Raw genomic sequence first — 26,741 nt, 5'->3', positions numbered from 1 at the left:
CAGCTGTAAACCTGCTGGTTTGTATATGTGGTGAGTGGGAAACATGAAGATGAAACCAGGAGATGTCCTTACTGAATCATCAGAGCTGAACAGGTGATGGAGAAACAGGTTTACCTTTTAGGTGACATGAATGAGTTGAAGGGAAGTTATGAACTGTTTCTGAGAGACTAATAACACCAGGATCCTTTTCTAAGTAGCTGACAGCTGGTAACTGTGCAGGGGCGGATCTAGCAAAGTGTTGCCAGGGGGGCAGGTAGGGCATTAACAGGGAAAGGGGGGCACAAAGAAATACTTTCTTATTCTCATTTCAAATGTCTCGCTTTTAATAAATAATTATCTGAGTCTTACAACAAACGATTGATAGATTGATGCATATATACCATCAAAACAGTGTACATCACTGTCACAACAGTGTTTATTTGCATTCAAAGGCTTTATGATATTTGCTATAATGGTGGGCCGGTCTCTAGTCAAAATGCCCGGGCCAATTTTTTGTCCCAGTCCAGCTCTGTATGCAGCTCATCTGCAGTCTGGTGTTACCAACATCTTCCTATTCAGAAGGCAGAATTTCTGAGTTCTGAGTACAATCGAAAGCACCACGACTGCAGTTTTTGTGTTGGATGTAAAAAGCGCACATGACGCTGTGACGTAGGCTATAATCATGGCGGCGGTCAACGACGGTCCAGGCGTGGGATTTCTCTCGTGGAAATATGCACATTATCTTTTCCTTTGGTAGGTGACACAGTGCACTTGTGGCAAGTAAGCAAGCTAGAAGACTGGCACTCTTGCTGGGTATCAAGTTAGCAACACATTAACAAGAGAAGTCTGAGTAAAACCAAAGTTACTTTCCCTAGTAACTAGTTACTTTAAAAGTAACGAGTAACTTGAAGTAACTGAGTTACTTTTGATGGAAGTAACTAGTAATGTAACTAAGTTACTAATTTAAAGTAACTTACCCAACACTGGTTAAGATAGATGACGTGCAATAAAGATAATAGAGATGGGCTCATGAAAATGTTTATTTCACTCCTCTGAAGCCAGCGTGTTTAATCTGATGTGGGTGTTTATATGGAGCATTTCTAATCTGCTTTATTATTGAAGAACTGCTGTAGAGCCAGTATGTATGTAGCTGGTGGCTGTCCATCCCACTGTGATGGGATCTCTTTAGTGATGTTCAGACCTTTAAAGCACGAACAATATTCAAGGTTATTAGAGAACATTTCATTTAACCGGGGTTCAGATTTGCCATAGTGGAGCTTTCGAACACTTTTTTATTAGCCGTCTATATTGGCCAGCTTGGATGAGAAGCCCTCAAAGACCATCGAGTGCTGTGAAAAGTGGCTATTTGAACATCTAAATGTGAATGTGAACCCTGATGTTCATCTGGGCTAAATATGGTTAAAGAGTGAGTCATTTTTTTAGTCTTTTAGGTGCCATATAACAGCATTTCAGTTACCATTTTTCATAGTGTCGTTAGCACTGCTTTGCATGGACATGTAGCCGAGCTGGTGCTCGATACTAAGGATAGCTAACCTCTCCAAAATATAACAACTGAAATGATTTCGAAACAAAGATCATTTTGATACAGATTTTTTGACCTCGTGTTGAAGAAAACATTCTCAAAATACTGTGTCAAGTCGGTTGGTCTCTTCAGAAGGGAGGAAAGAAGCAATAATGTAGGTCCCAACCCCCTGATCACTAACATTTCTGTAACCCTCCTCGTCCTTCTGCCTGGCCTTCCAACCAGCCAGCTGTGTGCCTGCTGAGAGCAGCACTTTGGTTGTCCGGTCAGGACGAGGAGCGCCGTTATCTCTGCGCCATTAATCAAGGGAAGGGTTAGACCCAGGCAGCTGAATTATTGGGAATATTAGAAAAGCAATTAGTAAAGCCCACGGCTGACGCACATCTAACAAGGTTAGAGTTACTGTCGGGCCTGTGAGGTGGTAGAAAAATAGGTGGGAGTGTTTAGATAAAGACACCAAAATGTTTGTGCGGAGGAAGCAGCAGCAGCAGCAGCAGCAGCAGGGAGGGGCTGAGGAGGTAGGGGTGACACCCATGGGGAGGGGGAAGATCGGTGGAGGGAGGAGAGGGATGCGGCGATGCATTGAGAGCCGCGGTTCATAGTCTCCCCTCGGGGGTCTCCTTCCTCTTACGCCGGCCCTCCTGATGCCTGCTACTCCATTAATCACACTGATGCATCACAGAGTAGTCTGGGAGGCAGAGAAAAACAACACAACTGGATAACCTGTTGGCTCTAATGTGTGTATCAACACAGGGCAGACTATTCAAGACTGCTAGTGCCAGACAAGACAGTTTATTATTATATGTCACAGGTTCAGTTCCCCCCAAATAACCCAAAATAGATCATTTTATTAAACTCCTGCTGGATGTATCTGGTCCAGCAGATGGGTTTACTTTTACAGTATGTGCTCAGGTTTTTCTCAGGCTCCACGTCTCCCACTGATTTCTCTGTGAATACAGCTCAATTACACCCGCTGCTTGCTCCTCTGTGGTGTTTTAGTTGCAGCAGATGTTTCAAGGTGTAGTCAGACAGCTCTAGGCCTAATAACAATAAAAACATACCCGATGTAAACGTGGGCCACCTTGCCTTCAAGTTTCCTTTTTGTGCACGTCTGGGCTGCTCCTAGTGCGACTACCATTTGTAGGTCACTCCCTTTGTGACTTCTTGCACGTGCATGTTTGTGATACCAGAGTCAGCAAACGTGTGCCAAACTGATCCAACAAAGATGGTTCATCTCACCAGGAGAATGAGTCTTTTTGGATGGCTGCTTGCTACTCCTTTACTTTACTGGCCCCATTACCTGATAGTTGCCCACTACCATTTTCTGCAGGAAGTAGCTTATTTTACATTGGTGCTGTCAGCGTTAATCTCGGTAAAATGATGTCAACTCCATAACCGCATTAACGCTGCAAATCTCTGTTAGCGAGTTAGCGTGGGTCGCCCCTTGCGTGGGGCTGCATGGCGTCCACGCGTTAGCGCGATTAGCTAGCGCCGTGCAGCCCCACGCACGGGGTGATCCACGCTAACAGAGATTTGCCGTCTACACAGCATCCCCCCTCCCCTTAAAAAAGTAAAAAAAATAAAAATACACTCTAAAATTTTCATGGACCGCCTTTAGCTTTGATGATGGCACCGTTCACCGTGGCATTGGCAAGCTTATCCAATGTCACAACATTTATTTCCAGTCAGATTTCTAATAATTTTTGGCCAAGATCTCCCCGCGTACTGTGGCACATTCCAAAGATTGTGCTGGAAATGACTGCACTGCTCTTTCACAGTTTGAACCCAGTGATTCCTGGCATTGTCATCTCGGAATGTCCCGGTGCCACCGGGAAAGAAATAAAACATCTGATAGCATTCAGTACATTCAGCTGACTTCAATGGAAAGCTATTACTTACACCGTGACCAACTGGTGAATCTTTTTTAGCCGGGCGGTGTATATTTTATGGCAAAAACAGACATGCTGTATTTTTTCTTTTTAATGACTTAAGTGCTATTAAAATATTCAAGAGTCATGACCGTCCCTCGTTTTTATGCCACGGATTTGTTCTCCAGGGTCAGACTAACTATGCTACTCTGGCCCCGGTGTGTCTGTAGAAGAAGAATCTAAATGTAGCTTATGCTGTGCTACTGTGTGCGCCCATTTTCTTTGGCCTCACCAACACAGTCTTTACTTGGCATTTCCCAGATTTGGATCACTACAACTTTATCCTCTTCCACAAAAAGAAAATTAAAGTAAAAGACTCACTGTCCTGATACAGTGGAGGACATTTAGCCTAATTTGCAGATGGTGAAGTCTTTCAGGAAGTGATTTTAAAAGTAGATGCAGTCCTGGAAGTGATCCAGAGAGCAGCCAAAATTAAATCAGTACGAGTCTTGCTTTTTGATGCTTTTTTCAGATACCATACAAATGAATAGAGAAAAGCTTTGTAAATTCAAATTAACTCATATTTTTCTTATTTGTGCATATAAAAAAAAAAATATATATATATATATATATATATATATAAAGATAATTGTGTTCCTTTCAGCAAAGTAGACTTTTCTTCTTCACTGTGTCCACCACACAGAATATCAATTCGACCAAGACACACCTGAGACGCTCTGTCAATGTGACTGTACCCTGTGTCTGTCGCCCTAGGAAAACAACACATTTCCACTCAGCATGAGTGCACAAGTTTACACGCCAATCGTTGTCTGTGTGTTTTGTGCAGGTACACTATTGATCGGCGCACAGACATGGACAGAGTGTTCAACATCCATGCAGGCAACGGGTCAGTGTTCATCCTCAGGGAGCTGGACAGAGAGGAAAACGCTTGGCACAACATCACCGTCATCGCCACCGAGTTCAGTAAGTGCAGCAGCCGGACCAGAAAGAGACATTTCGGTTCACGTACTTCCTCCAATTCTGTCAGCCAAATTGGATTTTTGGGACCCAAGTATTGGCTGGTAGCTGCTGTTTGTTTCCCCAGCCCATAGTTTACATTCTCTAAAAATAGCATGGGTGCCCATTTATCTGTTTTCCCCCTAATTTAAAATCTAAAAATCAGCAAGCGTCTTTGTTTTCTAATCTGCTGCTGTTAATTCAATGCTGCCGCAAACTGCTATTTCCCTTCATCTTTGCCAGTTGTCTTAAAAAAAAAAAAAGATCCTAATAATTTCCACATCCAAAGACCTTATTTTACCTATTATTACTTTATTTTGTCAGTGAAAACTAGAACTTTGTGCAGAGTCTGCGCATAAATATAACTGTGGAAACAAAGAAATCAGCAAAACTTGGAGCATCTGATTTATGTTTTTAACCAGCTATTATTTATTTATATGCACAATACTGTAATGAGTTTGCTTGGAAACTAAAGCAGAGCTGCTGTTAATGAAATTTAATAATTACTCATGTAAATTCACTGTGTCCACCTTTGTGTTTCCCAGCCAACCCGCGACAGATCAGCCGGGTACCTGTATACGTCAGAGTCCTGGACGTCAACGACAACGCTCCAACATTCGCCACCAATTATGAGACGTTTGTGTGTGAGAACGCTAAGGCTAATCAGGTTGGTTATTACCCAACATAAAGCCGTAGTCATGGTTTCATCTCGACTTCCCAGTTTAGGATTATGCACCCGCTCCCAGCACAGCATGTAATTAGCGGGCCTCAGAGAGAATTTATAAATCTGTCACGTGTGTTTTAAGCTACTAGATAGTGGGACCGCTTCTGGGGACCAGACTTTCACATCTCAGGTTGATAAAGAGAAGTTTTCTTCCTCAAAATAGATTAAAGAAGTCGAGAACAGATCCACAGTGAAAAGAGATGTCTAGAGGTTCTGAAAAGACAGAGCTGCATTGTAGACCTTTTAATGTAAGACTCCCACAGCTGGGTTCGGATTTGCAGCTCTTCTTGGGTTGAAAAACCCAAGTCTGTGATACCTCAGAGATAAATGTGGATAGTGAGTCTTCAGTTTTAGGATCACTAGTAAAGTCCGAATAACGCCGTTTTACTAACAAAATGTGGTCCAAGCTGCAGTTTGCAAGACTTCTTTGTAGTCTTTACAGATAAAAAGTCTATTCACAGCGTTAGCCTGTGATAATGTAGATGTTTTTCCTCTGGCCCTGGAGTATTATGCGATTTGTCCTTCTACATCAGGGCTCCTCAATGTCAAATTAGAGCCAGCATATGAAAAAAACAACTGATTTTGTAATGTGTGTAATCAGAGGATGTCAGTTTTGGGGGTTTTTGTGTGCTTCATAGTTTCTTTTAAGCACGAGTGATGTGGCTGTTACATTTCTTGTCGCAGCACGTCTCCTAGTGCCAGTCCTAAACCCAGATAAATGGCGAGGGTTGCATCAGGAGGAGAATCTGGTGTAAAATCTTTGCCAAATCAAATGTGGATCATCAATAAGATTTTCACATGATTGGCCGACACCTGGCTTAACGACGACTGCCACCGGTGCTGTTGACCAGCAGGGTGCCCGGGGAAACTGTGCTGCTGTCTATGCTAAGGACAGAGTGAGATGGAGGTAGATGAGTCGCCTTGACAACCCCTAAAGGGAGCAGCCGAAAGAATATGAAGAAGCCTAGAAGCTTCTGTCTGGCTACAGCTGACTGTGTTGAGACACCTGCCAATCAAAGGAGCCGTCACCCCCCCTACAGTTGTTATGGGGTTTGCAGGTGTTCATTTATGCACAACTCTCCAAAGGTCTGGCCACAGCATTGCAATCAGGGTTTTGGGTCATTGCAGCAACTTGATTCTTGTTTTTACTTTGCTTTGTTTTTTCCATCAGTTCTGTTGTGGATTTCCTGTGATCATGGTCCTGTTAATCAGCACTTGGCTGCTGCTTGCCCCCTTAGTTCTCTGTACTTAGCTTATCTTAAGAAAAATATATATCTTCATGAGTGTAGAGCCACTCTTCCTTGTGCATAGTAATTATATTTTCAGGTGTCATTCACTAGAAAGAACCCAGTTATTACTTAGGATAGGACAAGGCAGGGATCCTCACAATTCATCTCTCCAAAACTGAGCAATTTACAGTAAAATGATCTACTTGAATACAAGCCACTCTAAGCCAGAGGATAAACACCTATTTTTGAATTTGAGGTGAACTGTGCCATTAAGTAAATACAGCATCACTATATTAAACTCATACTGTGTTTCAAGGGGAACAAAATGATCCTTTATGCAGAATCAGCCTGGTGCCTTCATGTTGCATCAGATACAGATGAGGCCGCTTTAAACTACTTTGTATCCTGCTAGGTAGCTTAATTCAATGTGACACTTTGCTGATGATATCCTTGCACACGTTTACCATCTGAAAACCTCTTGAGGTTTATTCCTTGTTTGCGCGCCCTTAACTATTTGTCTTTACGAATTCCCAGGAGAACAAACCATCCCTTTAATCTTAATAAACAGCTCGGTTATTCATCACAGCAGCCGATGTTAACATGCAACTACCAGATGCTAACGAGCATGAAGTGGAGTTATCTTTAATTAGACGCATTACAGCTAGAGAGACAGCATCACAGAAGCATGTATGAATTAGATTTGTTGGTTGTTTTATTCTTTGTTTGAAATTTAACAGCTGTGTTCTTGCTCAGCTTCCACTTCCTCTTCATAGCTCTGCTAACCCATTAGCTAGCTAAAACACTAGCACCCGCACAAACAGCAGTTTAGCTGTGGTTAAATGTTCACGGCTGGGGTTGGGTTGCCCTGTCACTCACCTGTGTGCTTCTCACTTCAGGTGATACAAACCGTGGGCGCCACAGATCCTGATGCCCCGCTCGGAGGACACCGGTTCTTCTTCAATCTTGCTCAGGAAGCTGCTGGAAAGGCAAACTTCTCTGTCCATGACAACAAAAGTAAGACACTGCGTGTGCCCTACATTCATTACCTGTTGTTAATGTGCTGTATGTGTCATTGATTGGTTGACGTTTTACAGTAAATAACCAGATTTTCCCTCATCAGACAACACAGCGTCAATCCTCACAAGGAGAAACAGCTACAGCACCCTGCAAAAGAGCGTCCACCATGTGCCGGTGGTCATTTCTGATGGAGAGTTCCCAATGCAAAGCAGCACCAACACGCTGACCATCAGAGTCTGCACCTGCGACCGCAAGGGCAACATGAAGGCGTGCAACGCAGAGGCGCTCACAGCGAGGGCGGGGCTCAGCACCGGCGCCCTGGTGGCCATTTTGCTTTGTGTCATCATCCTGCTCAGTGAGTACAGCCTTACGTTCTTTCTTGCATAAATCTTTTTGGGGCTTTTCACTACAGAGCTTCTCCAGCAAAGCAATCCATAGGAGGTGTTAAACAGTCGGTTTCGTATTTCACTGCTTAATTTGATTCATCACTTCCTGTGGGCGGATAATTCTGCCAGTGACCGCAGCTGTCACCTTAATTTGATTTTAACCGCGAAGCAGCGAAGATCTACAGCATCTCGACTGACTTGAACAGGATGCTTTTCTTCATTGCATTAGGATGGTGAGATAGGAGCGTTTTTATTTAAAACTACAGCCTGGTGAAGGTTTCAAAAGCCAAGTAATTATTGCTGCCATACCTTGAAGCACCTTTACTTCTCAGTCTTAACTCAATCTTAACTCAGTAAGTATAAAAACCTCAGCTATAGTATTAATGCCTCTCATACAATATCGCGGGTTTACTGGAAATTCATTTTTTACTGGGCATTAATATTGAGTTTCATAAAATAATATGACTTAAAGTAAAAAAAGAAAAACTTGGATCCTTTCTTAGGGGTTTCAGCGTGCTTTGAAAAACATGAAAACATACATTTAAGAAAAAATACATTTCAGTTTTCACAGTGAACAGCGTTAGTATTAACATCTGAGTCAGGACACGTCAGCATAAAAAGTGTGTGGATGCTGTCATTAGATTTGTACAGATAATACAATGTAGCTGTTCATGCACGACTACCAAACTGTCCACCCTCAAGGGCCTGTTGTCTGAGAAAGAGCTGATGATGTAGGAGCAGCAGACCTTGGGGCCATAGTGTTTCAGACAACAGGATATTTGTACTTACCCCATAGCCCAAACAAGTCATGGTACAACAGATGGCTGTGGCCTCTGAGAGCTTGGTTCTACAACCTGGTCACTTCCTGTTGAAGGGAGTTCATCCTCCCCACCTTTGCCAAAATCTTTTCATTGTCCGACTCTTGGGGTTTTCTTTTTAATATTGTAATGTTTACCTTGAGGCTATTTTTGTGAATTGGAACCTGGAGTATCTTTCATCTTGCAACATCTAGCAGATCGCCTCTGTCTTTATTTGCGAAGGCAAAGAATTCCTGTTAATTTTAATCCAAAGAATTGAAGTTCCAACACATAAAGGACAGTTTTATGACCAAGATGTTTCGACCTGTTTGTAACTTTCTGGATGACCCGGATGAAAGCCTGCAGATAGTGAAAGCAAGAATAAAAAGACAGGATATATTGAAGGTCTTGCTGTTCTTGGCTGCATTGCTTTGCTGTTTTTGTGCACAGCTAGAACTTTATTGTAGTCTGATATAGTCATACACAGTATAAAAGATGGATGTAGCTTCCAGGTCCAAAAAGCAAAGCCATCATGCTTTAAACATGCATTCTTTTTAAATGGCCACCAACGAGTTTTACCTGTGGTTGCAAAAAAAAAACAAAAAACCTTTCCAGTCCTAGAGAAGTCTATTACAATTGTCCCACTGCCTCAAACTCCGTGAACACGTCACTGATGAGTTTATGAGCTAGTCACTCATTTCAGGTTGCACGAATACAACATTGACTAAATTTTTTAAACTTTGGTCATTCCATGTTTCAAAAAGGAGGATTTTACAGGGTATGGGCTTGTCTGTCACAAGTTGTTAGCCAATAAGGGTGCAGCTTCACAGTCTGATCCTTGCTCATGATATCCAATTTTAAAACAACAAGAAAGCAATAGTGAAAACGCTCATTTGCAGTTTCAAAAGAAGATCGTCACAAAAATATAGGGGTTGTCACAGTAGCTATCTTTTATAAGACCTTATGGTTAGAGCGTATGTCACCAGGAACGTAAGACAAATCCAAGGAAAACATAAAAGATATAAAAATATCATAATTAATGATAAAAAATGACAAGGAGACTGTCTCAACTTGCTGAAATTTGAACTTCTTTCAAAAATAACGCTTAAACAACCCTGAGTTGTTTAACACCAATTGAATACTTAAAGAATAAAAGTAACCCTCACACCATCCCTTGAATGTCATAATGTTTCTTAATGGTACAGAGGTTGCATTTTTAGCGCGTAATGTATTCTGCTATGTTCTTAAAGGGGGTTCCTTTATGTTCTTAAGCAGCAGCGGCCCTGAGGAGCGAGAGATGCATAATGCATCCTTGTGGTAGCAGTGCCTGCTTTACAAAGTCAGACAAAGTCCCTGAACATCAGTGCACACTCACACAACATCAACAATTCCCCCAGGACAGTCACTGGCCTTCAGAACAAGGAGAGAGAGCACAGAAACAACAGCAAAAGTCACCAAACTCTCATATTTGTTCTCTTTGTTTTTGTTCTCCACACAGTGATCGTGGTGCTGTTTGCTGCCCTGAGGAGGCAGAGGAAGAAGGAGCCTCTGATCATCTCCAAAGAGGATGTCAGGGACAACGTCGTCAGCTACAATGACGAAGGGGGCGGAGAGGAGGACACCCAGGCCTTTGATATCGGCACACTGCGCAACCCGGAGGCCATCGAGGAGAGCAAACAGAGGAGAGACATCGTCCCCGAGGCCTTCTACCCTCCGATCCGACGGCCTGTGCTGCCCCCAACTCGGGACAATAACGGGGACGTGAGAGACTTCATCAACCAGAGGCTCCAGGACAACGACAGCGACCCGACGGCGCCGCCTTACGATTCCCTGGCCACCTACGCCTACGAGGGGAACGGCTCTGTAGCGGAGTCCCTCAGCTCGCTCGAGTCAGTGACCACTGAGAGTGACCAGGACTACAACTACCTGAGCGAGTGGGGACCCCGGTTTAAGAAACTAGCGGACCTGTACGGGGGCGACGACAGCGACAGGGATTCCTAACGAGAACCTGGCACACAGACAAGGAGAAAAAACAAAAATCCCAAACACATGTTGAAAACATCCGGAGGGTTCTGGTGCACGTGTGGCGAGTGAAATGTCGAAAGGACGGAGAAACGAGCGCCGTCTGTCCGAGTGTTCTTTCACCGCCTTCGATCACCGTTCAGTTGTCCCCTCCGGTGACCAGACGTAGGCTTTGTGTGTCCAGTCAGTGTTAGTTGCGTTTTTGCGAGGGCACAGTTAAAACAGACTTTGTGTCAAGACTTTTTGGTTTTTGTGTGTGTATATGGGGTGTACATGAGGCCCAAATATATCTATACCGATATTTTTTTGTTTCTTTTTTCTCCAAAGCTGCCTGTGACGGACACTTCAACAAGCAGTTTTGTAAACCAACAGATATGCCTATGTATTTTTCAGTGTTTCTGGGACAAAAACATGCTGCATATTGTGAGTTCTATCTTAGCTTGTGTATGTACGGTAATATGATACAATACGCTGTACAGTTGTTTTGTTTTTCTAGGGATTTCTATCTTCCAAACAATCCCCTCTTTCAGCAATGGCTGCCTCACTATAAACACTTAGCCACAGTTTGAGTTTGAGCCACAAGAAAATGAAAAATATGGTTCCACACAAGGTGGGGGAGATATACAACATCAAATTTTGAGTTAGTTGTGGCAGGTGTTGAAAAGTGGTGGTTGTTCTTTAATGGTTATATAAAGCGGTGGTAAAGGACTGCTACTACAAACACCTGCAAACACACTGGTTTATCATTTTTACAGTATTTGATTTTCATCACCACACGGCTTAAAGCATTTGCTGTGAGGTGGGCTGAAATACCAAATATTTCCTTATTGAGCTGAATGTTGTCAGCAGTCTTTTTTTTCTCTGTGCAGGGTGAAATATGAAGTGCACAGAATAGTGTTATTTTCTATGCTGCAATGAAAATCCACAAGTCTAACATGTATCGGGCTCAGTTAGGGGGAAAATACTGGTCTTGTTGGACCTTTTTGCTCACTTCACTTCAGAAACACAGAGTTGGAAGATGCTGAGAGGATGCCACCGAGCCTGAAATTACAGCATTAAATTAGATTAGGTTAAACATCTTGTGGACAGTTACCATTAAAATTCATTATGCAATTTTATTTTCTTCCCTTAAATGGCTCATTTTATCTGTTCAAGAGAGAGTGAAAGGAAAGGTAGCACTTGAATCAATGTAAGCAGCAAAAACAATAGGGACATATTGACTGGAGCCTAAAGAAATAAGTCTGCATTAATGTGAAGCTTTACATCTTCATGCAAAGCGTCATAGCTCATGAAACGAATCAAGAAAGTTGCCTTAAATTTAAAGAAAAAGAGCAAAAAAAAAAAACCCCGCAAAATAAACACAGACACACAAAAAGAAAACAGCAAAATGCTTCCAGACTTCATTCTCTTCTCACTAAGGAAAAATAAAAGGCTAAATCAGTGGTTTTCATCCTTTTTCATTTGACATATCCCCAGTCTTCTGTCTTTTTGCTAACTGTTGTTAGCTAATAATTTAACTGTTAACTGTACTTAAGCGAAAAATGCATTATATTAATACCTAATGTCAGCCAACTATCCTTTAAGCTAACAACTTTCTTTGTACCGTTAGCTAACACTTGATGGTTTTCCAGTCTTTCACCTTGCTACTATGTTAATTCATAGTGCTAGCTGACAACATGGCTACTAACTACACTTCAACCAAAAAAACCCACTGTGCTTTGTCCATAGTTTCAACTAGCTACTGTTTTCTGTATTGCTATTATGTTGTGCTATCAGTTGTTTTGTACTGTTAACAGACCAAACAAAAAAAATTCAGCACTGCTGTATTTATAATTTTAGCTAGCTGTTCATCCATTCTGTTTAGCTAATAGCATTTTTTGCTCTATTAACAAACAGTTGCTAGCTCTACTCTTTACTGAGACTTTTAGTAACTATTTAAATGTCACTTTTGATTTTAGCCAGACAATAACTTTTTTCCCCGTTAAGTGTTGCTAACAATTGTAAAGAGGTGATGGCAGTCAGGATAAAACACTTTATCGATAAGTAGGCTTTACTTTACTACACACACAAAACTATGGAAGCCCGTTTCCGCCACTAAAAAAAAAAAAAGCTAGTATCCATAACTCGAAATTTCGAGTTACTTTTCTCAAAATTTCGAGTTAGCTCTGCCAATCAAAAATATACGTGAATGAGGTCGCTTTCTTGTTACACGGAAGCATATGGCGCAGGACCGCGCACTCAAAAACGGATCCCAACAAATTAAAGTATGTTTGCTGATAGTAACACCATGTGATTCAGCTAATAACACAGGGATTTCATCATTTGTGAAGCCAGGCTGAAAACACTCAGCAATCTGTGCATTCACGACTGGATGTAATACCGGTAGCTTAGCTGTAGCATTTGTAGCTGAGGGCTTCAGCTTCCGGGTAACATGGAAATGACGTCATTCACGTAGATTACTGATTGGCAGCGCGAACTCGAAATTTCGAGTTGCTTTTCTCAAAATTTTGAGTTAATATGTCGAAATTTCGAGATAATAACTTCGAGAAAATAACTCGAAATTTCGAGAAAATAACTCGAAATTTTGAGTTATGGATCTTTTTTTTTTTTAGTGGCGGAAACGGGCTTCCATACTAAACACAAGCAACCAATATATTCAAAAATGTTATTATACAACACTGTATTAACAAAAACAATTAAATTTGATAATTTTTGTAGTGATCTTTCCCCCTATTTTTATTTATTATAATTCTTTTTTTCTCCAAATCAAATGTTTTTATGTTCATGGTACAGTTTACTGGCTGACTGGCTAGGTTCAAGGCTTAAAACTTTTTATCGTGTATTAATTTTATGAAAGATCATTGAAGAAGATGAATGGGAAATATACGTCCAGAGCCCTTAAAAAAATAGGGCGGTCACTCTTTGGCAAAAGAGTGATAAATGTGTCACACTACCTACCTTAAACACTATTTAGCTAAGATTTTGTGTCCTGAGAAGGGCTCCGTCCTGCACTGTAGAATGTATAATAATGTAACATAGCAGTACAGTAATAGAAATGTGCCAAAAAGCAAAGAACACCAGTATTTTCCTTTAAAAAAAACCCTTCCATTATTTTAGTCTCTTCCTTTGCCCTTCACTACGTGTACTGTATGTAGTGCTGAACATGAAGCTGGTTCAAATGTTCAGGCTTTACCCAACTGATTTCCTGTGGGACTAACAGCCCTTTCCATAAACATGCTTATCAAGGGGCACCTGACCTTTGAGTGGTGTGGAATTAGGTTCTTAAGCCCAGAGGTGTGTCCTCGGCTCAGAGAGAAGGTCAAAACATTATCCTGCAGCAAGATCACAAAGGTTTAATTTTTCAAAAGTAGGAGGAAACTTGTGAAAATGATCTCTACCACAGCAAAATTGGGAAATTACTTTAAGAGCTGCCTAACTACAAACACACAGCTGTGAAACAGAGAAAAATGTCTAAACCAGGAGGGCACAATGATATCAACAGGAAAAAAAAAAAAAAAAAAAGGCCAGCTAAAACAAGCTCTGCCCTCACTTTAGCAAAAGGCCAACCAGTGAAGAGGCTGACATTTATCAGACATTTGAAACAGTAATAACAAAACACAATGGCATAATTGCCATAGTGCTACTTTTTCCCCCTCTATCACGAGCCAGCTGATTGCACAGTGGTTGGAAAATTCTTTATATCATATACACGAGTTCTCTTTTCTATTTCTTGGCTGCCTTGTTTTGTTTATTAGCTTGTTGCTGGAGCTCCTGTTGTGTAAGTGGCCATTTCAGACTGTGGTAATGTTGCTATGATAAGCATTTAATGGGTTTAAAGACCCTTCACTATAAGAAAACTGCTTTTCCACCTCAAGGTGCAATGCGAGGTCTCAAATGAAAGTCAACATGACAGCAGCACTCACCAAAACCATTTTTTCCCCTTCAGTCGTCACAGTTTTCTGTCTTCATACAGGATGTCAGCATATCGCCATCACGAAGCCGTACTTGTGTTTTCCTACGGCGAGTGTAATTGTCTACAAGCGTTGGCTCCGGGCTCAGTTAAAGTCGTCGAAAACATTACACGTCCAAACAAACCATGCTGCCACATCTTTTTTTTTTCCCTTAAAGCTGAGGCAACTAGATGGTGACACTGATGTCCTCTTTCTCCAGATAAAATAGATCTGTGGTTGTTGATGTGTAGACATGGTCGCTCTCGGGGCTCAACTCTACTACGCTATATTATGTTGGTGACAATGTGATTGAGCAGTTCTGTCAATGTAGAAACAATTTGAGAGGTCGTGGTACTTGTAAGGGGCCCTGCATCATTGGCCATCCATCAATCTGCTTTGTAAACCGTGATATTTTGTACTGAATATTTATATGACACAATTAAATATCTTTAAAATCAACCACTCGTTTCTCTTTATGAGGTTTTCTTCCAGAATATTTCACAGATTTGTGTGTCTCAAGGTGCAACGTGAGGCATTTTTTTTAACCCGAGGCAGCTACTGTAGATGGTGATGCTGATGTCCTCTTTCTCCCGATAGCGAAGGCAGGAACAACTGTAATACACTCAAGTAAGAAAAAAGCTAGCGCGATTACACTAATGCTACAGATACACACGATCTTGTTGCCTTTAACAAGGTCACTTCACTTGTCAGTAAGCTGTTCTCCTCAAAGCAACTTTGGTGTATGGGGAAATCGATAAAACACCAATGAGACGAAAGTCAGTCTGCTATCAGTTTGCGATTAAATGGGTTCAAGTCATTAATTACATGCAATCTGCTTGTGACAATACAGAGATTAACTCAGACAAATCAGTGAAAATCACAAATCTTTTCCTATTTGTTGCAAATCTGTTGTTGTCTACATACAAACTGACATTAATTGCTTTCAGAGTCTAACCAGACGACTCATGAGTCTGAACAAGAAACTCCTCCACAAATAGTGCTGAAGTTACTACAGGATGGTGATTTAACTGCAAAATGAGAGAGACTTGGGAAACTTCTGAAAACTTGCCCTCTTGTGAGATTTGAAGATTCACCTATGGTACCGATTTTAAATCGTGCAATCGTCTTCATAATGTTGGGGGTCAACGCTGACTGCCCGGCGGGGTGAATACAATATCCCATCAGCCTTTTACCATTGAGGTGTAAAAAATTAACATTCACTTTAATGTGGCTGTAGGCAGCAGAGTGATGTATAATATGTACTGTGCAATCATCATCAACACCGAAGACACCTGACATCTAAACACATTTTAAAGTATACACGATAAACATTTTTTAAATTACGTTACTCGACGCTATTACAGTAATTTGATTTCTGTCATTTAAAACTTATTTGCCTTGTGTCTTAGATACAGCAGACGTTATTAATCCCACACTGGGGAAATTCACCTGTTACAGCAGAACAAGGGTCAGAAAGAAAAAGCGTATTGGAGAGTTTTAATAAACAATAAAAATATCATTTGTATTATTTGCACCTATTTGTTCCTTTTATCAATAAAACCTCAGTTGCCTTTGAGTTGTGAAGTACGGTGCTCCCGGTCTGACTTAAAATAGATTTGTAGTTGTTGGTCGTTAATGTGTAGCCATGACAACCGGCCTCATTCACAAATTGTGCATATGAACAAATTCAGAACAGCCTTAACCTTTAAGAATGAGAAAATGATTAATTTTTAGTTGTGTTTAGTTGCTCAGTAAGATAAATTATTGGCAGAAGTTCTTACTATTTACATAAAACATTCAAATCTCTCTAAAATCAGCTGCTGTGAGGTTTTCTCTTTCAGAATAACATTGTTTGACAGACAGCTGTGTGGCAGCTCTAGTGGACCACTTTCACTTTCTTCCCTCTAGTTATGAAGAAAAATGTAACTTTTATCTGAAATGTGACAGCAGCCACAGGCTAGTAAGCTAGACAGCTACCATCCTCACAGGTACATATTTATTATCTACAATAAATCTCAGTATAAAAGACCCGATTCTAGACGTCAGATAGTTATTAACATGACGGCTTTTGCTAAATAGCTGGATCCAGAGGCTACTGAGCTGAGGAAATTGTTAATTAGACAATCTATAATTAAGATCTGTTAGACAGCCAATCGGATTTAGAGAGAGGTTAAAAAGAGAGTAGAGGAGGGGGGGGGGGGAAATCACATTTTGATTATTAGAGGATGAGTGGCAGATGTGAGACAGATGGTGACACTGTAGTGAGGGAGTATAACGGACTCATCCTGTTTTAGAGGTTTAGAGATCAGAGTAGGAGGGATTACGATTAATACAAAAAAAATAAATAAGAAAATCTCACTTTTTGGACCAGAATCAGAAACTTTATTTACAATAGATGCTCTGATGGTTTATTTAACAGTTCTTACTCCATTTTAAAAAATGGGTTTTTTTTGCCATGTGCCAGTAACACGGTGAGGTCCTGCTGTGGCTTTGTTTTTAAAAAGGTTCCACTCTATATTTAACACACACACATAAGACAACATAAAGCCACCTTCGACAGAGCCGGAGTGATAAACAGCATAAAACATGAACGCATGAGGCTTCATTTCTAATTCCCTTTGCCCTACTTTTACTTTGAAAATACTGGCCACAAAGCTAGTTTCCCCCCAAATATTTGTGCTAACGGTCACTTTGACCCAGTTGATCCCTACCTAAAACCCATCTATCTTCCTTACTACATCTTCATGATCAACTAGTGGCACCTCCGTTTTGCTAGCTCTTGCCTGAACAGCTGCAACATCTGCAGAGAAGGCTCCCTAATGTGGACCCGGGTCCTGATTGGCTGTCCCAAAGAAGGCGCTGTCACTTCCTGTACTCTTCCGAGTCTTCGGTTTCCTTCTCCTGCCGCTCCCGCTCTCGTCTCATCTCCTTCAGCTCCTGCCTGTATTTCCGCTCGATGAAGCGCTTCTGATGAGCCATCTGTGGGAAGTTATCTGGTACAGGGAGAGGCAGAGCGGGAAACACAGGAGTCGACCAAGGAGAACAGATAAAGAGAGAGAAACACAGAAGCAGAGGTGTGAGGAGACAAGGTCAGTTTCCAACTGGGTGAGGACAGCAATTTAGTTCCCAAATTGCACTGACTATGGTTTTCATAGCATGTGTCATGCTGTCACTTAGGTCAAATGAGCGAAAATGTTGCAGGCTGTATTGAAATTAAATTGCCCTCATGTTGTTATTTCATTAATAATGATGAAGTAACAAGGAATTAGACAGGCCTTGTTTGGTTTCAGCACAATGACTGTGAGATCTGATAACATAATTACAAGCGAACATTTCGAAAATGAGATCTGTAATAAGATGGCAGAGTGTGACAGCAGGAAGAAAAATATCAAACAAAAACAGATACAAGCTTAAAGGTATATAAGCAGCAGACAAAAGAAACTGTTAACGTTTTGAAATTGTGTCTATTTGAAACTTTCATATTAAACTGCTCGTTTAGAAACCTCTTTTAAAGCTGCTACTATTTGGCGTTCAACCAGCAAACTGCAGCTTTGGCTACATCAGCCATTAGTTTCTAAAGAGAAGTTCTGAGGCCTCGATTTGAGTTTTCTGCTCGCTGCCAACTTGGCTCGAGTCGTCTCCAAATGTGGTGAAACACACAGGGAGCCCAGGCTCAGGAAGTGGGAACCACAACAACTGAAGTGCTCAGGACTCGTGTCAATCAGAGACACACTCTGAACCGCTTTCTGTGAAAGTCTCCACCAAGACGCAAATTGGTTTCTGTTTCAAGATTTCCACATTTCTGTGTCACATATTTTCATTAAGAGCTGTGAAATGTGGGGGCGGCGTACTCGGGAGAATGTGCTTAAAAGGCTAACGGCAGCAAATACGGGATTACGGATATATCTGGCCCGAGTGACGGATACACAAAGGAATATTTTATTAAGTATTCTGCTGCATCAATTTTGCAATGACTAAGTGTTTACACCTTTTTTTAATTTAAACTTTTTAACCTTTAAGGGAAAGAAACACCTTTGAGATTAAAAATATCATTTGCAAGAGGTTCAACTTAGATTCAGGCTCGGAAGTTTTTAGACAAAGACGCTTTTTTTCTTTTTTGCCTTTATGCACCACCACAGTGGATTATAAAGGAAACAATTGAGCTGTCATTCAAGCGCAGACTCTCAGCTTTAACTCAAGGGCTCAAGGCTCTAAAGTAACTGAGAAGCACTTTTGTGGCCAGGTGAGGCCTGTTCCCTTGTTATTTCATGACAAACAAAGTAGATTAGAGATCTGGAGTTAATTCTAAGTGATGAACTTCAATGAACTCTCAATATGAGGTCCAAAGAGCTGCCAGTACAACTCAATGAAGCAACTCAAGGTGGCTGCAGTAAAGGCCTCATAGAACAGCGGTCCCCAACCCCCAGGCCACGGACTGGAGTCCTTTGGTACTGGGCCGCGAGAGTTGCGCCTCGGGTGTGAAATTTATGGTTTTCAGGGGTTTTAGCAGTTTTTATTGTTATTTTTTAAATTATTTTTATCGTTAACTCTGTTTCCCTGGGTCTTTTCACATGTTTTATGAATAAATCTTCTTTTTTGGTACTGGTTTTATTTTGGTGTATTTATCCGCGACACCTTAAAGGCCAGGCCGTGAAAATATTGGGATATCAGTGGGAGACTGCGGCACCCACGGTGTGGGACGGAGAGATTTCGCAGGTCTTTCCTCCCCACTGCTGTCAGACTCCATAATAAAGACTTTAACTGATCAAGCACACACATCCATACATATGCAATAATACTAAGTGCAATAATCCTTTCTGTCATCGTTGTATTTTTACTCAGTTGTATATAGTATTTGTATTCTATTTTTATCTTATTGTATATTTATTTTATTTTATTCTACTGTATATAGTATTTTATTTTATTCTATTCTGTACAGTTGTGTACTGTATTTATTCTTATTGTATTCTAATTTTTGTCTCATAACTTTTGCACTGTCCACTTCCTGCTGTGACAAAACAAATTTCCCACGTGTGGGACTAATAAAGGTTATCTTATCTTATCTTATTGTCGGACACAACCGGTCCATGGTGCAAAAAAGGTTGGGGACCGCTGTCATAGAGCATTTCAAGGAATGGACCTTCTGTCTAAAGAGAACATGGCAGCATGAACAAACCACAAGACTTCTGCAACAATCTTTGGACAGATGAGACCAAAGTTGAGGTATTTGGCTGTACTTTGGAGAAACCCAAACACAACATGTCAGCACAAACACGTAATACCAACTGTCAAGCACGGTGGTGGAGGGGTGAAGATTTGGGCTTGTTTTGCAGATCACACAACTAGGGATGGGTATCGAAAACCGGTTCTTGTTGAGAACCGGTTCCCACTGTTTCAATTCCTTGGAATCGTTTGCCACTTTTGCAAACGATTCCCTTATCGATTCCAGTCGCCCCGAATGACGTCACCACGTTGCGGAGCGTCATTTACCTGGCAGGAAACACGGCGCCTAAGCGGCTCAAACGCTCAAAAGTTTGATTATACTTTATGAGAACCGATGACAACAGGGCAACTTGCAAAGTAGATATTTCATTTAAGGGAGGAAACACTACGAATATGCAAAAGCATTTGCTCACAAAACACGCGATGACACGCGTTTTTAATTCCGCTCCGGACTCGTGACTCTCAACCCAGCAGCAGCGCTAACGTTTGCACGTCCTCTCCAGTTAATGCGGCAGGTAAATAATCAACTAACAGTGCATATTATGTTAGCGCAATCTGCCTTATTACAAGACCTGCCATTACTGTACATGTAGGTGACCATGATGAGAGAGACAGACAGAGTCTGGCTGGCGCTCGCTGGCAGTTCTCGCTGCAGTCTACCGGTAGCGTCTCCTTTCAGGCAGGATAGACTAATGTCACCGAGCAGTGTCTAAGTTTGTGGTCAAAGGCTTGCACCCATTTGCCACAGCAGATGCCCCCGATTTTTGGTAAGTGAATGTGTTTAATTGTAGGCAGGGACATTACTGGATATTCTTGTGTAATTGCCACAGAACAATTTATGTTATACTTTGTTATTGCTACAGAAGAATGTTGCAGCTTTAAGGCAGGGATGACTCCTGGAGTTGCTTTCTCACTGCATATGCTTTATTTCACAATCAGATCGATTCGATAACAAAAACATACAGCAGCTCCTCTCCTACTCCTAGCCCTTCGCTGCGGTGGAAAAAAGAACGACTTCAATCCCCTTCAAGGAACATACGTACAAAATAGTTTTCCTGATACACCAATGGGGCGTTCAATGCCATCTTGTAAATATGAGTACTCTGGCAGAGTAACAGTTCAAATGAAAAATACACCAGAACAAACAAGCAAACAAAAAAAGAAGTGTGGGGTACCTTTGAACCAATGAACAAAGTATAACAATTTATACTTTTTAACATAACCCGACCCCGTCAATATGTGATATGTCTCACAAGAATATTTATTTTATTATTTTACATTTACAATTTTTTTTCCTGGGGACCCTGTGACACCCCATTGAAGAGCCGTAGGCTGGATCTCTCAAGATCTCACTGTTGGGTTTGTAAGGCCATGTTACTCCTAAATTTCTATCTTGTTCAAAGAGAAGATATAAAACAAAGCTCTGAGCTAATCGACCTTAGTGTTCTCCTTTTTAAAAAAAAAAAAAAAGAATCGATAAGAGAATCGATAAAGAATCGAATCGTTAAACAGAATCGAAAATGGAATCGGAATCGTTAAAATCTTATCAATACCCATCCCTACACACAACCCAAGAATACAGCAGGCAATGGTGGATAGGAACTTTGTAGCAAAGGTTGTGTAAGTACTACGAAGATAACTGTATAAATAATGTTACAGAAATCACACAAGTAGAAGCAACTAGTTTTGCATGCCTCAGATACCCAGTTCATTTTTTTTCCACCCAGTGCTGAAAATGACACGAAAGACAGTCAAAATCGATTAAAATTCCTTCGGATTTGCAATCTTGGAGCTTTGGATGGTTGTGAAAGATGAAAAAGTTGTGGGAAAAACAACTGAAACATCAGTTACTTTTTTCAAAAACATGTCTTCGTGTTGGTTGGAATTTCACAAGAGCTGTAGGAACAATTCAAAATAAGAATCAAAGAATCAAGATGAGAATAAAGTAATTTAAAAGAAGAGAGGCCAATGTCAAGCTAGTGAGGCTAGCATCAAAATGTTAACTGCTAATGAACAAAAGTGATGCATTCCTTTTTTAAAGCTACTTACGTGAGCTTTTTCTCTTCATGTTTCAGACATTTGAGTAGATTTTTCAAAGGTGACAAAAAATGCCTGTTACAATTTCAGAAAGTGGCAGCTGACAGTTTATTTTGTCTGCTCAAGAAAGGTAATTAACTTCTTCTCAGAGTACTAACAAAAACTCACATTGGACAAACTGGAATGAGATCATATTGGCATACTTAGGAGAGATTATTTTACTGATTGTTAATACATTTTCCCTTCAGTTAAAATGATTTAAGCACATAACAGAGCAGTGACTCGTTTAAAAATATTGAAAACACCTTATTTGGTGCACCAGTGTCGTCTTGAAAGAAGCAACTTTCCTCAGTTTTCATGCCAAGCAGCACCGTTTGTAATTTTAATATTCACTGCTCAGGTAATTTCCCATTAAGTGTTTACATTACTGTGCCTGCCCACTGCAAACTTCAATTTAAAACAGCATGCATGACAGCTGCCCGGTGGTTTGTGTCTACTCGCTGAGACACACATTTGACTGTGCAGTTTTTCCAGTCACTGATCATGACCATGCAAACTCAGGCAAATTGGCCTTCCAATACCTTTTCCCTCAAACGTTTTAAAGATAGCCTGTGAGGGAAAACAGAGGAGCCACAATGGCCTGTACTTACAGGACATTAAAATAAGGTCCTCTGTGTGTTTTGTACAATTCTGCGAACTTTGCAAGTATCAGGTTATCATTTTTCATAAATTTGGATTCATACAAATGGATGACAAACTGCAGAGTTTTTTTTCCTTTAATGTAGCACTGATTTTACAAATCTTGAAGCTAGGCTAGGTTTGGGCTTGTCACCAATCACAGCTTAGCACCATCCCTCCAATCTCCTAATGTGGAATTTGCAGGTCTTGGAAATGGAGCCATTACCACTTGATGCCAGAGGACACCTTGTGCATAACAGGAAGACTTTGGTAGAATCTGTCATAACTAGGTATATTATGCCTCGGGATGAAAAGAAACAACAGTCCAAACTCACCCATAACTGTTAAACTGGACAGAATGGATGTGTGACTTATGAAGGTCGCAGCATTTGATTTAGATCACTTTCACAATCCTCGAACCATTCAGTGAACCTTTATTCCCAACCACCAATCTCTAGGACTGAAGCCAACATGAAGTAACAAAAACAAAGCAGTCAGACTGGCTACAAAACCAAGTTAGTCTAACAGGCAGAATAAATGAACATAATTACCAGTAACCAGTAACCTCAGGCTCTGCATTTTTAAGCTTTAATTAAGGGTTTTGGCAGCTAAAACCATTTTGCTGGCTCCAAACCCCCCCAAAAATATGTTGGCCAGAAGCGAGAACTTACCTGTAATGAATGAACAAGCTAGCTCCCAAACCCCAAAACAACACGCTGTTTCAGAATGCAGAGTCTATAAGCAGTGGGAGATATTATGGAAGCTGTGTCCAACTTCTATTTATTTTTTTCTGCCAGTACCTCATGAATAAAAGGCATCCCATCCCAGGATATACGTGCTTTGTCATCTGGAGAGCACTCAGGATAACTTAGTATTGAGCTGTATTGATCTTGTCTCTAAAGGGGACAAGTGGACCCAAACCACGACCTTCCACAGCAACTAGATCCGCTCAATGTAAGAGTCAAGGGTTATGGTTTTCCTTTCATGTAAGACCGTACTTTCTTTATTCCATTTTTCAATCTACATGTGAAAGACTTTCTACATTTCAAGGCCCAGGTGTATGAAGTTTTAATGAACCTCTTTTTTGCTAGTGTGTTGAGTTTAATCATACCTGGTCTACCAGGTCATCTAGGCCAGATTATGCCAACTGTTAGGACAACCACTGCGCCAAGTAAAATAGCCTCTGAACAAACAGAACAGAAAGAGGTCACAGGTTCATTTTAAGGCCAAACTGAATAGCCTGTTTAATAACTAACAGCCTCTCCAATGTAAAACCTGAATTGTTGATAGAAGCATTGGATTACTAATGCAATGAGGAGACGAAGAGTTTGAAGATGAAATATGTTTAAGGGGAAAAAAGGGAAGCAAAAACCCATTAATTTAATGCATTTCACTCTTTCCATTTCCAGAGACCACATTGCACAACATCATTTCTAAATGCTTTCTATAGTCTTTTCAGAACTCGTGAATAGGACTTGGTATTTACGCTGAGACACATTTAAGTCATGATAAACTTGAGCTGAAGGTTAAAGGAGATACAGTAAAAGGTTTAGATTATTCTTTTATTCATCAGCCTGCATGTTGGAAATACGAGTTAATATAGAAACACTTTTAGCTATAAATATGACACTGGAAAGAACTGCAGGTATCTGGTGAAAATCTACTGTAGTTCTTAAGGTCTTTCTTGATGTCTGAGTAGTCTTATGGCGCATCAGAACAAATGTGAAGTGAAGTTTCATCTCATGGGTTTCTGGACCATTTTGAAATCCGCTATTATTAGCCCCTAACAGCCAATGGAAGAATTACTTCCTTCCAAAGTACAATCAATACTTGGAATTGGTTCACGGGAGGATATTTCCAGAACTTCTAAGGAAATCTTACAGTTTCCCTTACTTTTCTTCAAGTCCTCTATTTTGTTTTTCTCAAAGTTGAATATACACCTTCAGCTTCCTTTAAAGGGCGACAATAAGCTTGCAGATAGTGGGTGGTCTCAGTAAAATCCACAATCTACAGGAGAATCTCATCTGATATGCTATCACAACACTAAAGGTGAAATATATTGAACTTGCACTGATGCATATTCGGCTCCTTTTGCCCCAAGTCGATTTGTGCCTTTGAATAGAAAACTTTACTATGCTGCAGGTCTAAACACACCATTAACAAAACGACAGTTTTTCAAATTCTCACTGCTGGGTCTTCAAAAAACAAGAACTTCATATAAAATAATATTCTCCTAGCCTGTTTGCTCAAGATGGACACAAGAATCATCAACATCAAGCTACAATTCAGCCCTTTTACATGGTTCCTACTGCTTAAGATAATGCAAAAGACCTTTTAAAATTATGATAGTATGAAATCTCAAGACCAGCTTTAGAATAACAAACATGGAAGCAGAAACACATCAATTTCTTGATGGTTTATTTGATAGTTTGATAGGTCTCATCGCCTTGCGTCAGGCTCTTGTTAAACATTAAAACAACACGTCCCAAATGGTACAAGCTTGCTGATAAGGTTTACTTTGCTAGAGCTGCATGCAAACAACATACCTTTTACATTTTAATAGGTATTGGTTTCTGCCACTGATGCAAAATCTGGATTTAATAGCTAATTTTCATTGAATTTGCATGCTTGCTAGCAGAGACTGCATTTGCTCTGAAGGTCCCGACCACAAAACAAAATGAGCGTTTTGATTCTGCTGTTAGGATTTGCGTAATAAAGATGGAAGAGGTATTCATTGATTGGCTCGTGCTTTTTTAACTTAAGCAATTCAGCGATGTAATATCTTTGAAGGCTTTCTAAGCATCTGTAGGATTCTTGTCTTACCTCAAACCATGTTATTTAAAAATCCAGTGTGCTTCAGTACAGAGCCAAACAACAGAAAATACGGCAGTGTCTTAAATACTTAGGAGCTGTATCATGAGTAGATAATGTACATTATCCCCCAATAAATGTGAAAATTAAATTATTTCTATTGTCCAGACAGTGAACTCACAGCTGATAACATGGCGCCTTAGGGTTTTAGACAACTACTCGACTATCTGCTGTGGATTTGTGTTTTCTGCAAAGAGCTGCCGTCCTACTGCTGCAGACCCATGACCACGGCTGCAAAGATAAACCACAGGAGCACAAGTGAAAATGTTTCTCACATGTTGCTGGGACACATTAACCATCTGTGTTGCTTTTAACCTCCACTTTGGCGCTGATAAGCAGTAATTCGAAAACCATGAAAGGGTTTCACGTTGAAGAATGTCCCCTCTAATGTTGAAAAAAGAGAAGAGAAAAGGTGTTGTGCATTCAGATGTTTTGAAAGGATTTCCAGCCTCCTACATGTGAGGCTTAGGTTGCCTTTCAATTTAATTTAAATTCTTTGGAGAGTTGTTTAGGCATATGAAATATTTTAAAGATGTCACCTTGAGCTCTCTAGAGAGCTGTGAAGTAGTTTTCTTTTTTCCTGTCAGTTTATGGAATAAAGCATAATTGGCCTTAGCCAGGGCTTCAGAACATCAAATTCTATAACTGATTGCCAGGAGGAATTAGCCATGAGCGAGTAAAGGCCATGCAGTGCTTTGGTCGTCCTCAACCAGTTCTTGTAATCAAAATTCAAGAACCTACTATGGCAGATGAGCCACTGCCAACCCCCCCCCTGCAATTTCCATATAATATGTGTCCGGCTTGTGAATGGAAAAGGATAATGTATTCTTCCCCTTGCAACACTATAATTTGTCATTATGGCAACAGAGAGGAAAGCGTGTGATAACAGCAATATCCTATTAAAAAAAGAGAAGGAAAAAAATCCTGAAGAAAGAACACTGAGCAAAAAAAAAAAAAAAAGCATGCTGAAAGAAACACACACATGCATGAACACACAGAAACACACAGTCTATTTCAATATGCTTTCGGTGAGTAAGCAACACTTGGTGAGCCTCGGAGAGAAAACTACATATTGCAGTTAAAATATGGAAATCAGCGGCATTTTTCCCTAGGAGATGACTTGAGAATAACCCACTCGAGAGGAAAAAAATAAATAAAAATTTGGCCATTTACATTGTTTAACATGCAGCACAAGAGCAATCGTCAAAGAATATGGTTGCTAAGGATACACAAGCCTTTTCATTTCGGCCTGTGTTGGGCATCACAAAAGCATATTGTGAATTCTCAGCCGTCCGGCGTTCTGAAGAAAAGCACCTTTGAGAAACGGTGCTCTTTGCATGCTGATCAGCTTTGGTTAAAGTGTTATTACATTCGCTCCGCACAGCTTTTTTGTTAATTGA

General features: G+C 40.6%; 2 protein-coding genes and 1 long non-coding RNA gene across 9 annotated transcripts in view; 2 read left to right on the top strand and 1 right to left on the bottom strand.

Annotated features, from left to right (window-relative positions):
- Positions 1–14,991, top strand: part of LOC309714738 (cadherin-10-like) — a 77,969-nt gene extending 62,978 nt beyond the window's left edge. For all 3 annotated transcript variants that reach the window (XM_082547404.1, XM_082547403.1, XM_082547405.1), the window contains 5 exons: positions 4,238–4,374; positions 4,953–5,074; positions 7,257–7,374; positions 7,481–7,732; positions 10,059–14,991. In XM_082547404.1, coding sequence (XP_082403530.1) covers positions 4,238–4,374; positions 4,953–5,074; positions 7,257–7,374; positions 7,481–7,732; positions 10,059–10,561 — 1,132 coding nt within the window. In that variant the 3' untranslated portion in view covers positions 10,562–14,991. The remainder of the gene's footprint in view (positions 1–4,237; positions 4,375–4,952; positions 5,075–7,256; positions 7,375–7,480; positions 7,733–10,058) is intronic.
- Positions 14,992–16,891: 1,900 nt separating this feature from the next.
- Positions 16,892–26,741, bottom strand: part of drosha (drosha ribonuclease III) — a 159,577-nt gene continuing 149,727 nt past the window's right edge. For all 5 annotated transcript variants that reach the window (XM_082546432.1, XM_082546431.1, XM_082546430.1 and 2 more), the window contains one exon: positions 16,892–17,525. In XM_082546432.1, coding sequence (XP_082402558.1) covers positions 17,395–17,525 — 131 coding nt within the window. In that variant the 3' untranslated portion in view covers positions 16,892–17,394. The remainder of the gene's footprint in view (positions 17,526–26,741) is intronic.
- LOC309714206 lies at positions 20,264–21,252 on the top strand. The gene is made up of 2 exons (XR_014278849.1): positions 20,264–20,522; positions 20,695–21,252. It is a non-coding gene; the product is annotated as an uncharacterized lncRNA (long non-coding RNA).

The sequence above is a fragment of the Aulonocara stuartgranti genome, assembly GCF_965226115.1.
Source record: "Aulonocara stuartgranti genome assembly, chromosome: 9".
NCBI classification, from domain to species: Eukaryota; Metazoa; Chordata; class Actinopteri; order Cichliformes; family Cichlidae; genus Aulonocara; species Aulonocara stuartgranti.
This window is presented reverse-complemented; position numbering and strand designations above follow the sequence as displayed.